The sequence below is a fragment of the Lutjanus erythropterus genome, chromosome 2 (assembly GCF_056507025.1).
Source record: "Lutjanus erythropterus isolate fLutEry1 chromosome 2, fLutEry1.hap2, whole genome shotgun sequence".
Lineage (NCBI taxonomy): Eukaryota > Metazoa > Chordata > Actinopteri > Lutjaniformes > Lutjanidae > Lutjanus > Lutjanus erythropterus.
Genome location: NC_139318.1, coordinates 19,768,348 through 19,783,963, shown reverse-complemented (window position 1 = coordinate 19,783,963; position 15,616 = coordinate 19,768,348). Strand labels below are relative to the sequence as shown.

The 15,616-nt window shown below is 39.0% G+C and overlaps 1 protein-coding gene across 2 annotated transcripts; it reads right to left on the bottom strand.

The window, feature by feature from the left end:
* Positions 1-2,596: 2,596 nt before the first annotated feature.
* mdm4 (MDM4 regulator of p53) lies at positions 2,597-12,324 on the bottom strand. Of its 2 annotated transcripts, none has more exons than XM_084731134.1 (10): positions 12,209-12,324; positions 12,040-12,114; positions 10,395-10,528; positions 10,232-10,281; positions 9,714-9,778; positions 7,626-7,722; positions 7,357-7,517; positions 7,002-7,199; positions 5,859-5,927; positions 2,597-5,753 (listed from the first exon to the last, which is right to left on the bottom strand). In XM_084731134.1, exons 1-10 carry the CDS (start codon positions 12,278-12,280, stop codon positions 5,184-5,186), a joined length of 1,491 nt encoding a protein of 496 aa, XP_084587260.1. In that variant the 5' UTR covers positions 12,281-12,324; the 3' UTR covers positions 2,597-5,183. The 2 variants fall into 2 exon arrangements, with proteins under 2 accessions (XP_084587260.1, XP_084587269.1); XM_084731143.1 differs by having other exon boundaries at positions 7,002-7,184.
* Positions 12,325-15,616: the final 3,292 nt, after the last annotated feature.

The window sequence follows — 15,616 nt, the reverse complement described above, 5'->3', positions numbered from 1 at the left end:
AACAAGCTGTAGCTCACCATCCTGGAGGTATGCAGACACAGAAGGACACAGGAAGAGAATAACACAGAAATAATACGTATATTTATAAAGGTGTGACAACAAATAAACAGATAAAAGTCAGGAGGAGCTATAAAATGATAAGTATCGACAAAAATATGGCAGCAATGTTCAGCTGAGAGCTTCTATCCTAACTATTTTTCCCTCGAGGAAGTATTGCGTACGCCATAGGGGATAAAGGGAGAATGTGTTAAGTTATTCTGGGACGTTGGGATGGAGGCACTGTCGCCATGGAAACATGCAGATCCCCTACCACTCCCTAGACTGTGCCATTCTAGAGCTGCCAAGCTCCGGGTGCCATGTCACCAGGGGTGTTATGCCATTCTTCGTCTCTACGCTCTGTGACGTGCCAGACACCGCGGACAAGCCAGTATGCCATTCTTGAATTAGATGCAGAGGGAGGGAGAGCATTTTAGTATGGCTGTTAAGAGCATTTAATACTGAAGTGCAAATCACAGGGAGGACATGAGCACCCAGCTACCTTCATACTGTGTGATGTTTGTCAGGGGTGGTATGTAGCTAAGTGCTTTATTTAAGTTCTGTATGTGACCACAAATCAAAGAAAATTGTGCTTTATTTCTTTTAATTTTTATGATACTTAACATTTGCACTAAAATTTATAGGGAAATGTTTTTATTCCACCACAATTATTTTAGACTTCAAAATGATGATTTTACATCAAAACATTATGAAAAGCTTAAAAAAAAAAAAAAATGAAGCATCGCTGTATTAAACTATCCAATAGCATATTAAATTAGAACTGGAAGACCTTTTTTTATTGATTAGTCAATTGTGGAAGCCCATTTCTATGGAAGCCCCTTACAACAAGTAATAGAAAAAGATCCACAGTTACTCAAAATAACTTAGTAACTCAGTCATTGCGGGTAAGCAAGTTATTTTGACTAAGTTTCTTATTATTTTGGGATACTCATTCATTATTTTCAAGATAATTTACTCATTATTTTGAAAAGGTTCCTAATTAAAATGACTTACAGAATCTTTTGTTGCGTGTTTTACATCACATTGGCAGAAATGGGCATCTGTTAAGTTCCATGCTTTGAAAAGTAAGAATTCATCCTTTATTTGTCTTAAACAATATAACACTTACTATTGGCAGCCCTACATAAAATAAAATTTTGGTCCACTTCAACCATCTACAACAATTAAATGCTGTTTACACATTAAAGCATGATGAAGAACAATTTAATGATGTATATAAAATGGTGTAACAGTCACAAACTCCTAAAATGTTTATTTTGGCTTATATCCTGCCATCCTAGTCATATCAAGGAATAAACCATTTTTTATGAACATGTGTTTACTCTTAGCAAAGCTTGTGGCCTCTCATCACGGAAAAATATTCAGAGAACACAGGTGGGCCAATAGCTTAGAGAAATGAGTAATTGTTATTCTATGAAGAAGGTAACTTCTATCCTCGAAAGGTTTCGAACAGATTTAGGACCCTTTCACCCAACTGCTGAGGAATGTTAATGTGTCTGATATGCTACAGACTGATGACAATGGGAATCTGGTTATGTAACAGTTAAAGGGTCTACACATGTCACTGATTTGCTCCTTGCTGTCCGACTGGTTCAGCACAGATTCCTAATTTTAAATTAATTGAATTAATAGAGGAATAAAAAGCACAGAGCCATGTGGCTGGTGACCATCTGCGGGCTGGACAGACAGGCAGAAAGACAGAGCTGCTCTTTATCTGATGGAATTATGTGCACTTTGTGGGATACTGTCACTCCTTCCAAATTGTATTTTTTTTTAATCAGACAGATTATATGTTTATATGTGTATGTGTGATTATGTGTATTTAGATACACATACAGACATTCTGTGTATTGTCTTTATTTTCTGTCTTGTCTTCTCTTTGCTTGTAATTTCTATTTTGGATCTCAAGTTTTATGTATTGAGTACTACATACATTTTTCTGATAATTAAAAAAAAAACAAACTTGGTTACTCTGGTAACATCTCCAATGCAGGGCTTATACTGTTTCATCAGGACTTTATAAATATGAAAATACTCATATTTAATAGAAATGTCTGAACAAACTATTCTGTCAGCTTCAGTGGGCCCTTGCGCGTGTTTCAGATGGTGGAGAGCTTCACAAGGGACTTTCCACACTCAGGGAAAATTCCCTAATGATTAATTGTTGCATAAAAAACACTCTGGGGCAACATAGCTGCAGTATTTATGCAAAACTTAGTTAGCAGCAGCGTCACAAAGGAACATATACTGAAGACAGCAGGGTGTCTGTCCCACCTCTCTGGACAAGAGGACAAAAATAAGGCAGACACAAGTAAGCAGAACAGTGAGCAAGCAGAGGAGAGTTGCAGGTGCTGGAGCCCAGTCAAGAAGGAGAGGACACATGACAGCTGGCCTGTCATACAATGACTTATTCTTCAGCCAAAACACACACATACACACACCACACCCACACATAGCTCTCTTCACCAGTGGGCACTGTACATCAACCGTCCCGTGATCACAAGTGAACTAAATGAAACAATTAACTCTGAACTCTTAATTGCTTTACAAAACAACTTTTTATTCCATAACAAGTAGAAAAAAAAAACAACTATATTAGCTGTACCATGTTTGAGAACATTAGTCTTAGTATTTTACAACAATTAAGTCTGTCATTCTGAACCAGTATTAATAGTATAATGAGCCATTTTAATGAGGTCTGTATTTAGAGGAAGTTTGTCTCTCTCGATTCACAATGGTTGATGATAAATACAACAGGCTACATTAATCTTTTATAGCATTTATATAGCTAATATAGCTCTCACACCAGCTCTGGGCCAGCTCAATTCACGACAGCAGGCATGCTCTATACTGTATATGCATTACATGTTATCACTGGTACGGTACAGCTTCTGAGGGCACCAGATACAATATTGAGACATCTCCCCACCTGCTGGCAGAAAGATTAAGCACAAGTAAAGAACAGATCAGAGAACTAGAAGATTCCCTCTACACTAAAGCAGAGCCAAGAGTTAAACGCTTACGGTCAACAGACGTCTTACTTGTGAGCACTGTAGAGCGTACTGTATTAGCTCACACACTCACTGAAAGTGAAGAGCAGTCAACATGCTCCAGCAATACAATCTTCAAATAATGCAGAGCCATCAATTTAAAATCTATAATATACAAATGAAACATCATTACATGGCAGTGTAACGCTTAAATCAAACCTCCAACTCCAAATAAGTACTATGCATTTTCACTAAGGGTACATTTGGTAACTTAGCTTCCATAAAGGGGCACTTCACCACAAAACTGGAGAAAAAAAAATATTTTTGCCTCCAGGCTGCAGTGCTACTTATCCATCTATATTGTTTTGGTGTGTGTGTTGCTGAATTTTTGAGATGTCTGCCTGGTATCAAATATAATGGATCTGGCACTCTGCTTGTTGTGCTCAATGTACCACAAATACATAAGTTAGATACAAATTCAACACCAAATTCTCTTTCCAAAAATCAGGATCTGGTTAGATAATCCACACACCTTGTTGTGAGCATTTTCAGGCAAGAAATACTTTCTTTCTAGTAGAAATTAAGGAGCTCTTGTAGATTCTACCGTGGAAAGAAAGTAGTTTACACGTAAAACTTATCACAATAAGGTCTGCAGATTATCCTGAGAAACAGGGCCTTGGGACGAGTGTCATTTAGTCCCATCATATTCAAGAGAAGGCAGACAACTCTTTGGCTGACATCTCCAACATGCAGCAACTCCCACAAACAATCTACATGGATAAATATCACTGCAGGCCAGGGGAAAAATATGTATTTGATTTTGGGGTGAAGTGTCACTTTAAAGACTTTCAGAAAAAATTTGCTCTAAATTTCACTTTAGAGCTCTGTAACAAGTGCAGCCTTTTTCTGCTTCATAAGAGGTGGTCATCTAAACAATTAAAACAGATTCATAAATAAATTAAACACAAAATATACAGAAATTGTTCATTGATCATAAGTTCAGGAATGGGAGTCAAGTACCCTCTCTGAATGATAACATTTAAACACTACTTATGACATAAGTTACTGCAGGCACAACTGTCAGAGGCTTGGCAATTGTAAATATTGACTACATATTAATATCAAATTACTACCCTCAGAGAAAATTTACAGTAAATACTTTAGCTGTGCATTCTCAAGCAGGTTAAATTCAATTCTACATTTTTAAAATACTATGTCGAGATAAACAGGACTTAAGCCACCATATTTGTATTATACAGTACATTCACTTATGCTGAGAAAACACATTGTTTAGAAAAAGAAAAGCTTAAAGAGGATACTTTCATGAAGCTGCAGGAAAATCATGGTTTTAAGACTGAGTTTTTCCTTCAATCTTGTCTTAAGAACTCAACTTTCAGAGCCACAAAACCTAAAAGGACATAAAACAGGTGAAAAAAGAGAAAAACAGCCCAGAAGAAGCTTGAAGAAATGTTCTTGTAGTTACATACCTGGGCTGACTTTTCCATTTTTGTCAAGACTGGGTGAAGTCAACCTACTGAGAATGAAAATCAAACAAAACTAACAGAAACGAGGCAAGCAATACTAGTTTTTAAATGGCACATTCAAAACCAAATGAGGAACTTCACACAGCCTGAAAAAACAAGCCTTCATGAAATCAAATAATAGCTCACACAAACTGCACTCTTATGTGATCTTCTAATAAATAAATAAATACTTCTGCCTTTGTGTGTCCCTTATTTAAATGTGGCACCAAAATAAACATTTGGTATGACAAACTCTTGTGTTTAACAATACTTCAGAGGCAGTGTGATGCAAAAAAAACATGCAACCAAGAGCAAGCTTTACCAAGTGCTATTCTTTGTGTGTATCTGTGTAGGTTTGGAGGGTAAGGTGCCTGTTTTTCTGTGTGTGTGTGTGTGTGTGTGTGTGTGTGTGTGTGTGTGTGTGTGTGTGTGTGTGTGTGTGCGTGCGCACATGTGTGTGTGTGTGTGTGTGTGTGTGTGTGTGTGTCTACAAGCAGAGAGTGTGTACCAGAGTGCATGCAGCTGTATGGCTGAATGTGATTAAAAATGTGCGTTGTATTATGTGTTGTTTAGGTCCCCAGAGCCTGACAGATGCGTGTGTGCATGTGTGTTTTTAGAGGATAAATATCTTAATAACTTTTTGAATGATCTTCCCACATCCTGGACAGGGAGCCTGGAACTTGTGTAGCCTCCTTGCACATGGGAAACAAGTTAGCAGGTGAGCCGTACGTCCATGTATTATATTTCCATTACGTGGTCGCACTCGACAGAGCTTGCAGGGCTCCAGCAGTGCCTCGGGCCGAACTTCTTCAACCTCCATGCCCAGATTTTCCTGACTCTCACCTTCTGAGAGCTGCTCATCCTTGTGGAAGCTGGAGGGCCACGGCGTCTTGCCTTTGCCTGTAATCATGGTGGGCAGGGGTCGGTCAGCCGTGGAGTGGGAGGGCAGGATGACAGGGTCAGACACTGTCCTGCTGCAGTCTGGGACATCAATGCCTGTGTCGCTGTCGTCTTCCTCGTCATGGGTGGTGAGAGAGCTGCATGCCGGGATGTCAGGAACAGAAAGGGAATGGGCAAGTCGGGGGACGTCTTTGTACCAGTTCTTACGTAGAGCCCAGCAGCGGACACAATATCTCTGGAGAGGCGTGTTGTACTTCCTGCACTCTGAGCACTGCCATGCATCCTGTGGATAATTGAGGTAAATACAGTCTTAATCTGTAACTACAACAAGCTAAAGCTACAACATATAGTGAGAAAAAACCAAAACAAAATAAAAAAAAATACAAACCTGTGTGGAGATTTCTGTATCAGTGTCATCACTCAGACACTGCGAGTCTTCATCTGGCTCCTCCTGCATCTGGATAAACATATAAGACAATTGATCTCATAACATTAACCTCACTCTAAACAGTAAATACCAGTGGTGGGAACAAGTCCTTGTTTTACAAATCAGTAAGTCTCAAAGTTTAGCACGTGACTTGACTTGAGTTTCAAGTCCTTAAATAAGTCATAATGTCACAGTGAGTTTGGTCTCATGTTAAGGCTACTACAAGGAACTTTCACATTTTGTTGATTTTGGAGTGCATAAAAGCAGCTAGTGTTTCCACAGTAACAACCACCAAATATAACATCAAAAATAAAATTTAAATAAAAATCACCTCCTTTCTCTATTTAACTGTCTAACATACTACTCACAGTAATTTTGTCTGAACATATAAACAAAGGCTCATTTCATCTGACTTTAAGTAGAATACAACTGGGTGGCAGGCATTAAATAAGATGGAGAGAAGATCAGCTATTTCTATACAATCATTCTTGTCTATGCATCAGAATTAAATTTAGACATAATCAGTTAAAAACACCATGTAGTACATTTAATATCAGCAATCTTTATGCAACATCAAATGTCAAATCAACAGTGCACTTGAACAGTGCAGAGAACGATCGCTAACCAACCCACTCAACTTGAATCTCATCAAGGACACACCCTGGTGGAAAGAATGCTCTCCTTCATTCTCCTGAGCACGAGATGTTGCCATGTCACCGCCCACCAGTCAAATGGTTCATGTCTGGGGCTATATTGATTATTTTAATTGTCGATTAATCTGTCAATTATTTTCTTGATTAATAGATTAGTTGTTTGGTCTTAAAAAAGATGGTGAAAAATGCTGATCTTTCCTAAAACCCAAGATAACATCCTCAAAAGTTTTGTTTTGTCCACAAATCAAAGATATTCAGTTTATTGTCATTAAGGAGTAAAGAAGCCAGAAATCAGTGATTTTTTGCTTTTTGCTCTTACTTACCAAATCAAAATCAAAATAGTTTCATAGTTGACGAATAAAAATATTTATTTCTCCTAAAAAAAACCCACTTATTTGGTTGTATGAGCCTGACTGGAACACATGAAGACAAAGTCCTAGAAAATTCCTACCTCCCGATCTGCTTTCTCCTCCTTCCCTCCTCCGTCATCCTCCTCAGGTGGAGCCTCCCCTTCTCCTCCGCTGCCTTCCTCCAGCGCAGCCTCTTTCATCTCCACGCTCACCTGTTCACTCTCGCCCTCTGTCAGGAACCAGAGGTCATCTGTGGTGTCCGACACAATAGCCGTGTCCTCCTCCTGTGCAGGAGACAGCTGACACATCAGTCAGACCACCACTGTTACACTCCAATTTATGCCATTTACCAACAAGCAATAATATCTGTTTTAGGTGTAAAAACTTGAAATCTCCTAAGTTTGCCCTGAACCAGCTGTTACTGGTGTTATTAGACTAACTTATGAGGTTTCTTACTTGGTTTGTGTGGATGTCAGTGGAGCCATTGCTCCTACGGCTGTAGTTACTACGGAGATTACCCAGAAACCACCAGGGCAAGCCAGAGAGGTCCCACTCATCTAGAGTAACATCCAGTTTGGGACGTTTGCAGGCTGACCGTGGCAGGCCTTCAAGGGAGTCTGGAGAGATTTTACACAGTTAAATCCAGCATACTGTAGTAGTACCAGTATGCAGCATACACCAGCATACTGGTATCGAACTAATCACAAAACAGACCATCTGCTTACCATCGTCTGGCTCCCGAGGTCGCCTCTGGGAGGGGGTCTGCAGGAGAGGCCCATCACTGACAGCCTCCAGCCCTGCTTTGACCACACCTCCACATATCTACAGAGGGAGGAAGGACAAAAATTAGAACACAGAGCCATAACTGGATACTTGGAGGACTCACAGCTCCTTTTCAAGGTGGCCTCTGAATATAGGGTGGTGGTACAGGGAACAAGGGGCTGGGCAATTAGGGTATGGGCCAGTGGGGAGGGAGGTCAAAACAAATTTAGGAGATAATTAGGTCACCAAAACTGTGTAAAGGGTAAAAAAAAACAAGCAGAGACAGATAGAAAAAGGACAGGTAGGAAAGCCTTCAGTGATGAATCTAGTGAGTCAAAGAATTTAAAAGTCCAGAACAGTTTTAATATGTAGCATATGCACACTAAATCACAGGATTTAAGTGATGAATTTTTCTAAGATATGATCCATGGGTATGCACAAGACACTCGAGACTTGTACAGTATACATCTATAGAAAAAGTGTTCACAATCATAATATAAGATGTTTTAACAAAGGAAAGGAAACAGAAGCAAAAAGAAATTATTAAATTAAAATCTATATGTTAAATTAAATCTAATGTCTCCCATTGCTTACTATTAATCACAGCAGATTATGTTCTTTTGAAAAACATATTCCAAGTATGATCAGAAATTTAAATCTGACTAAGTCTTACACACATGTGGGCACTCAGTCAATCCTTCAAGGTGGATTTTGGAGGGAATCGGTAAGAAGGGTGTAGGAACATGGGGACTGGGTGAAAAGGTTTAGGGTTATTGTTAGGCCTGTGGCTGAAATGGGAGCTGCGATCCCCCAGTTCGGAGCAGAGAAGAGAACTCTGAGACAGACAGAGAGAGTGACTCTGCCCCCCCATCCACTGGGTGGTGCTGGTGGATCGCAAAAGAGTGCTGAAAAACGCCACCAGACCAAACCAAAGATGGGGTCGTACAGAGACGGTGCCACTCTGTACAAATGCACACCAACGAAGACAGCGGACCTTACCTCCCCTCCTCATTACACACAAGCCTCAAAGTCTCAATCCAACACTGATCAGTGCATCATACGCCTTACGGCAAAAAAGATATGATCTTTTATCTAAGGAATGCCCAATCATGTTTTTATGCTGCAGATCAAGATCGCTGGTCGTCTATGAGCCAAATCAGCTGATAACAATCCTTTTTTGTTTTGTTATGGCAGCTGGTACAGCAGTATTGTGGGTCAGTTTGACTGCTGTGTGGTGTATTAAGATCTCCACCAGCTGGCAGTGTAACCTAGTCTATAAATTCTGTGTGACTGTACAACACCTGAGCATTTACTACTCACACACGCAATTTTAGCTTGAGGTGTGTGAGTTTTTAAACAAATGTTTTGAAATAGTTTGGCTGTTTTGTCATCAAGATCAACGAGTCTGGACAGCGTGTTTTGGGTTAATTTGTGGCATGGAAGGAAAATGTGGTTTCAAAAAAAGATTGGATTGCGCTTAATTTGACAGATATTGCAATATGATTCATAATTAGTTGGAATGATCACTTTTGCATTACATTTTTTATTTTCACAGAAAAAGAATAATCTCTGCAGCACTGCAGTGCTTCATTATTTCTGCACACAATTTTCCTTTATCAAAAAATTGCATCTTCTGCGATTTGGATATTGCACTTGGCCATATTATAATTTCAATAATATTCTGATTAATCGTGTAGCCCTAAATTCAAGGCAACATGGGGTGAGTAACTGATACACAAATCATTTTGGGAGTGAAGCACTTCATTACGTTAGCAAGCAACAATGACACCAAGTCAGCTGAGAATTGGCTCCAACTTTTTGCATCAGACTGGTTTTAGCGATCAGCAACTATAGGGCATTAATCCCCATTGCATATTTTTACTCAATATCTGTAAAAATAAGTGATCAGTAACAATTGACATGCCAATCGATCTGGGCATCTCTACTTTTATCAGGTTTTCCTGTCCCTTTGTATTCACTAGTGTTGTGTGTAGTGAGGTGAGAAAGGTTGGGGGTCTCTGTTTCTCCTGAGCACCATGCTTCAGCTTTACCTGACCACGATCCTCCACTCCGCCCTCTACACATTCACGGCCCACAGAAAGATTCTCTGCAGCGTCTGCATTTCAGATAAGACACAGTAACAAAAAAGGACACCCCCACCCTTTAATTATAGCATAATACACTCTCTCACTAAGGCCTTCTGCTGTGGTTTTGTAGGACAAGCTGGAAAATAAGAGTTATTCTGGTCCCCGCATCCCAGAGAGATGCACAAACTATCACAAACACTCAAAAATGTATGCAACAAGAATGCTGGTTTTAGAATACAGAGAGGGAATATGATGGTGACAAAATCACCACATTTGCAGGGATCTTCACTTCAGACCATGTTAAAGATGCAAAAATATTGAATTAATCAAACACAAAGGGAAGAGAAAAAAGACAAAAATGAATGTCAGGTCATCACAAATGTTCAGTGTACTACCTCTACAAAATATATTGCTTGTTATTTGATGATGCCCCCAGACAGAAACATACATAAAGAATGAAATCAAATGAATGTGTAACTTACCAGAACAACCGAGCACAACTAAATACTTCTTGAGCATTTCATACACCGGGCTGTAGAACAAGAACGGAAGTGTTAAGAACGGACTTCTTTATCTTATATATACGAGTTTAGATGTATAGTTCAGCATTACAGAGTGTTAATCATTTTTGGTGTGGATGAATACCTTGGGTTTTTGACAGAGAAGCTCTCCACCTCCAGCAGCTCTCCCAAAGGATCATCCTGACAGTGGACTATGTGCTGCCTCTGTTTGTCATACAGCTGCTTCCCCATGATGTACTGACCCAAGTAGTGCATCACCTACACAAAAGACTGGACATCAGACATCACAAGGCACCTATAGGGTACATTTTTACCTATAGGAGCTAAATATAAAGGATTACTGAAATTTGAAATGGAGTGCTGCAGGACCGAGTCCTAAAACCTGTAAATAACCAGGTTCTCTTGTCTCAAAGTGAGTGGGTTTTTGGTTAATGCCTGTCTATGGTTAAAACAAGCTTAAGAGATTTTCACATTTTGTTCTACAACATAAAATATGAACATTTTTACACAGGAGAACAAAAAATAATAATTTAGAAGCTTTTCTCACATCTTGCAAAGGTGATTGCTAGCTAGAAGCCAGTTGAGACTACAGCCTTGTTGAGACATTAAGGACCATCACATTGCTTAGTGGTGGCAACGTCAAGTCATGCGGCTGGTGTAGTTTGTTTACGATGAAATGTTCTAAGTTCTGGCAATTGTATATATGCTTTAAAAAATTCTTATCTCACTGAACAAACCATGTACAATGCCTACAAAAGATATTCACCCCCTTGGATGTTTTCCCCTTTTATTGTTTTTGTAAATGGAATCATGGTCAATATAATTTGGCTTTTTGGACTAAATATTTTCAAATAAAGTCAAAGTGAAACCAGATTTCTACAAAGTAATGTCAAATAAAAATGTGGAATGTAAAATAAGTGACTGCATAAATATTCACCCCCTTCAAGACAGTATTTAGTAGATGCACCTTTGGTTGCAATCATAGCACCGAGTTTGCATGGATAGGTCTATCTGCACACTGCAATTTAACTCCACTCTTCTTTGCAAAAGTGTTCAAGCTCTGTCAGGTTGCACAGGGATCGGGCGTGAACAGCCCTTTTCAACGAAAGCCACAAACTCTTCATTGGATTGAAGTCTGGGCTTTAAGTTGGTAACTCCAGAACATTGATAACCTTCTCTTGGAGTTGCTTGGAGTGCTCTTTTGTATTCATGGTGTAATTGTAGCCAGGAATACTGATTAACCAGTAGCTGGACTTTCCATACACAGGTGTCTTCATACTACAATCGCCGGAGACACATTTTCTGCATTCAAGTTATCTCCATTTCATTCATTGTGAGACTACTGGCACCAATGGGCTGGAATTAGGTCAGTCACTTTAAAGGGGATGAATATTTTTATGCAATCCCTAATTTTACATATTTAATTGACACTTCTTTGTAGAAATCAGTTTTCACTTTGTCATTTATAAAAGCAATAAAAGGGGAAAATATCCAAGGAGGTGACTACTTTTTACAGGGACTGTAAATATCATAAACTTTTGTTTGCCACAGGGTTTATTTTCTGCACTTAACCAAAGTCCAATGGAAAATATTCCATTGGCTTTTTTGGATGGAATCAGAGCGATGCTAACGTCTGGGTTGGCCTACAACAATACATCATCCCTGCACCACTCTGTGACCACTTCTGTGATAACACCTTGCTATGATCCAGCATAACAGTCTGTCAGTCATACTGACAAACCTGCTTGACATTTCACCTGGCAGCTCACCTCTTTGAGTGTGAAGACTTCTTCCTGGGCTCCAGCAACACGCAGAATCTGCAGGAGAGGGGCTTTTGGTTGTACCTGAGGGAGGAGAACAGTACTTAGCATCAAATGTGAATCATTTATGTAATGTTGACTAATTATACAGGCCAAATAGCTATCATAAATTTTGTACCTGATTTCCATCTCCAGGCAATGTCCTGCATGATGAGCTTGATGCCGCAGGCTGGGCTGATAGGGAGCTCATAGTAAACGAACAAAGTCTGAAATCCAAAATTATAACTTGTAAGACAACCAGCCTTTAAATATATCAACACATAACGCTGATATAATACCAACGCCCACGAGGCCAAAACAACGTAAGCGTGTCAAATTAATGTTAGCTTGAATTATGTGATAACAAGAAAATTGACGGCAGCGCATACGAGGTCGACAAAATTAAAAAATGTTCATGTCATTAGCCTAATTTGTTTGAAGCTAATCAGACTGCGCCAAATGAGCTACCAGACAGCTGCCTTGTCGTGGTAGAAGGGAACCCCAATCACGCGAAAGATCTCGCGCGAGCTATCATTTTAAACTAAACTCCGATCTTTCCCCAATCTTACCAAAGTGTATTCTGCCCTTAAAACTACCCAGATCGTAACCACGTCGTTGTCACGTTGTAAAACATGATTAAGTTACCCAGTGTGCGCGAGAAAGAAAACAAATCTCGCGATAGTTTCGCAAATCAAGAATTCCCTTCTAAACACGTTCAGCTGCCTGGATGGAGTCCATTGCTTTCTCTTTTGCCTTCAAATAACAAGGCCAACATTCCTGTGGCAAGCCGAGCTAACGTAACAATGAACAAAACTGCTGGAGCACTGTTACAAATAAAGCACAACTGCAACCATAACTAGCCAGTGGCATGTGAAAATTAACATCTGTGCATTGCTGGCTGGTGACATATCAGTTATCTGTTACTACCAAACGTGTTAGCAAACGTAACGACAGAGCTAACGTTAGCTAAGTTAGCTGGCTAGCTGTTTCCTGAACAATACGTTCGCTGACAAAGCTCTCACCGTGATGGGTTGACATTACTTCACAGATGCTACATCGTTCCACACGCACTGTTGCCTTAACACACAGTCCACATCTTATAAATGTACATGTAACAAATACATTTAAGGTTTACAAAACTAGTTAACTAACAGGTATGCGGTAGGCTGAACTACAGATTCAAAACGACGAATGGCTACACAGCTTCCGGATGCGCAGCTACATAGGCCGAGAGTGTGGCGCACCCTACTGTTAGAGAAATAACACAGCACTATTGTCTAACAGAGTATTAAAGGGACAGTTAACTCTCAAAATTAAAAGTACTTACTTCCCTCTGACCTGTAGCGCTTTATCTATCTACATAGTTGTGGTGTGAGTTGCTGACTTTTGGAGATATTGGCTGATGTCTGACTTCTCTCCAACATAACAGAAGCAGATGACACTCAGCGTGTGGTGCTCAAAGCACCAAAAAATGCATTTGAACAACTCAACAGCAATGTGTCTTTCCAAAAATCATGACCTGCATCCTGTGGGCAGTTTCATGAAGGAGCTACTTGTTTTCTTCCTACCAAACTACACCTGCCAACTGTATCACAGCACAGAAGGAAGTGTGCATCTACTCGTGGATGGGAGGTTACAGCTGAGGAGGACGCCATTCATCATCACTTACATCCTGGGTTGTGATTTTTGGATTTTGGATTTTTTTTAATTTAGGACTTTAAGCACCACAAGCAGATTGCAGTCTAGATCCACTATATTTAAAGAGGGAATGTATCTCCAAAACTCTGCAACTAATGTTAAATGTATGTTTTATTTGGAGGTGAACTGTCCCTTTAACATAGATGGGAGGTAACTGATAACAGGAAGAGATAATTAACTAGGCTACAGTTTATTATAGTTATAGTATTTGTGCTATGTGCTAGTTTTTCTTCCAGTAAAGATATTGTGGTCAAATTTAAGTTTTGTTACGTTTCTCATCCTATACTATGCTCTGTCAAAAAACTTAAACATAACAGTTATGAATGTGGGTTCCTCTTTCAAATAATGCACCACTTTAAAGGGCTTATAAGTTGAAACTAACAGCTTTATTTTTGGTTAAGAAGTCACTAATTAGGTTACAAATAGATCAACAGATTTTTTTTAAAAAAGAGTGATTTTTCATGTCCTGACAGCCAAAAGATTTTAGAAATGGCTCAAGACTAATTTATTTACCATTAATAAAGCCAAGAGTTGCAACTTTATAAAGTGTGCCTTATTTTAAGTGGTTCCAACATTTTATTTTCCTTATACCATATTATAATCAGTGTCTTCAGTTAGAAATTAACGCCAATATTTTAAATCTTGATTGATCTATTATGTTAATTGTCTTAGCGTTGCTCTATCGTGTGTTGTGACTGCAGGGAGGAGAGTACTGTGTCCTTGCAAATGATCTTCCCCCTTCAAGGAATCAATAACACCAGCAACATATTGTGCAGTAACCCACCTGTTATACTTCTCACCCACTAATGCAATAATAATGAAAAGCTGTTTAAAAAAAACAAACAAAAAAATACATCTGCACAATGTGTACTTGTATATTTTACATTATAGCAGACTGTATTTTGCTATGACCATATGGTTTACATCATTCTTTATTGCAGGACTTTGAGTTCAGTATTAGTCCATTTGTCAAAATGGTACACTGACAAAACCAAAACATAACTGAACTGATGTAAACGAGCAAGTGTTATTTCATTCAATAAATGCAAACATTGTTGAGAAAAGTGTGCTACAGAATAGTTTAATTCAGAGATACTCATCTCTGATATCCTAGCAAACAGTAAAGAAAACAAGATGGAACGAGGATCAACACTCATCATGGCCCTAAAACTTTACAAACATCAGATGTAAAAGGAGGCACAAATGCAACTTTTTCACAGATCTGTAGATACAGTGCAAAAATAAATCATTGAATCCAGTAAATATCTGGGTTTGATCTTACTGCCAGTTGTGTAAATAAAGAAGCATCAAGCATACGAGTTGCTTTCATATCTGACTAAGTCCACCCAACAGTCCTTGAGAATATGCCTCTGTATTAGGCCAGCTTATTACAATAGCTTATTCGCTGGGATATTATTGACTCTTCTGGAGAAAACAAGGATTGGCCATTATTAGCCCTGCACGTGTTATAAGTTACAGCTCTAACAATGGAAATAGTAACCAGCCAACATCTTATCTGAACAATTCATTTAAAAGATGTAACTCCTTTAATTTAATACAGTTTACTCTCCTCATGGCCACCAGACAAATTAATCAGATCAATTAGTTCTGTTATTGTGGATACTTTGTGAAATGATTAAATTGGGATTAACCAATATCTCAATATCTCAGATTATCAATACCGGCTAATAGTACCTTTAAAAAGCAGTATCAGTAAAAATCTGGTAATGTCTGTACTGATATTATTTTTCTGCTTTCTGCAAAACATTTGATTATCGTTATTATGCCAGCACCTGCATTAAGCTCATTAGACAAATGCATATTCTTACTGGCTAATAAAGGGAAAATA

Excerpts from the sequence above, each read along its gene's own strand:
- mdm4 (XM_084731134.1), bottom strand. The coding sequence starts at position 12,280 with ATGAGCTCCCTATCAGCCCAGCCTGCGGCATCAAGCTCATCATGCAGG. Across the intron at positions 12,115-12,208 it reads TGCCTGGAGATGGAAATCAG|GTACAACCAAAAGCCCCTCT; the intron begins GTACAAAATTTA and ends CTCCTCCCTCAG. Across the intron at positions 10,529-12,039 it reads AAGTCTTCACACTCAAAGAG|GTGATGCACTACTTGGGTCA; the intron begins GTGAGCTGCCAG and ends TCTTTTGTGTAG.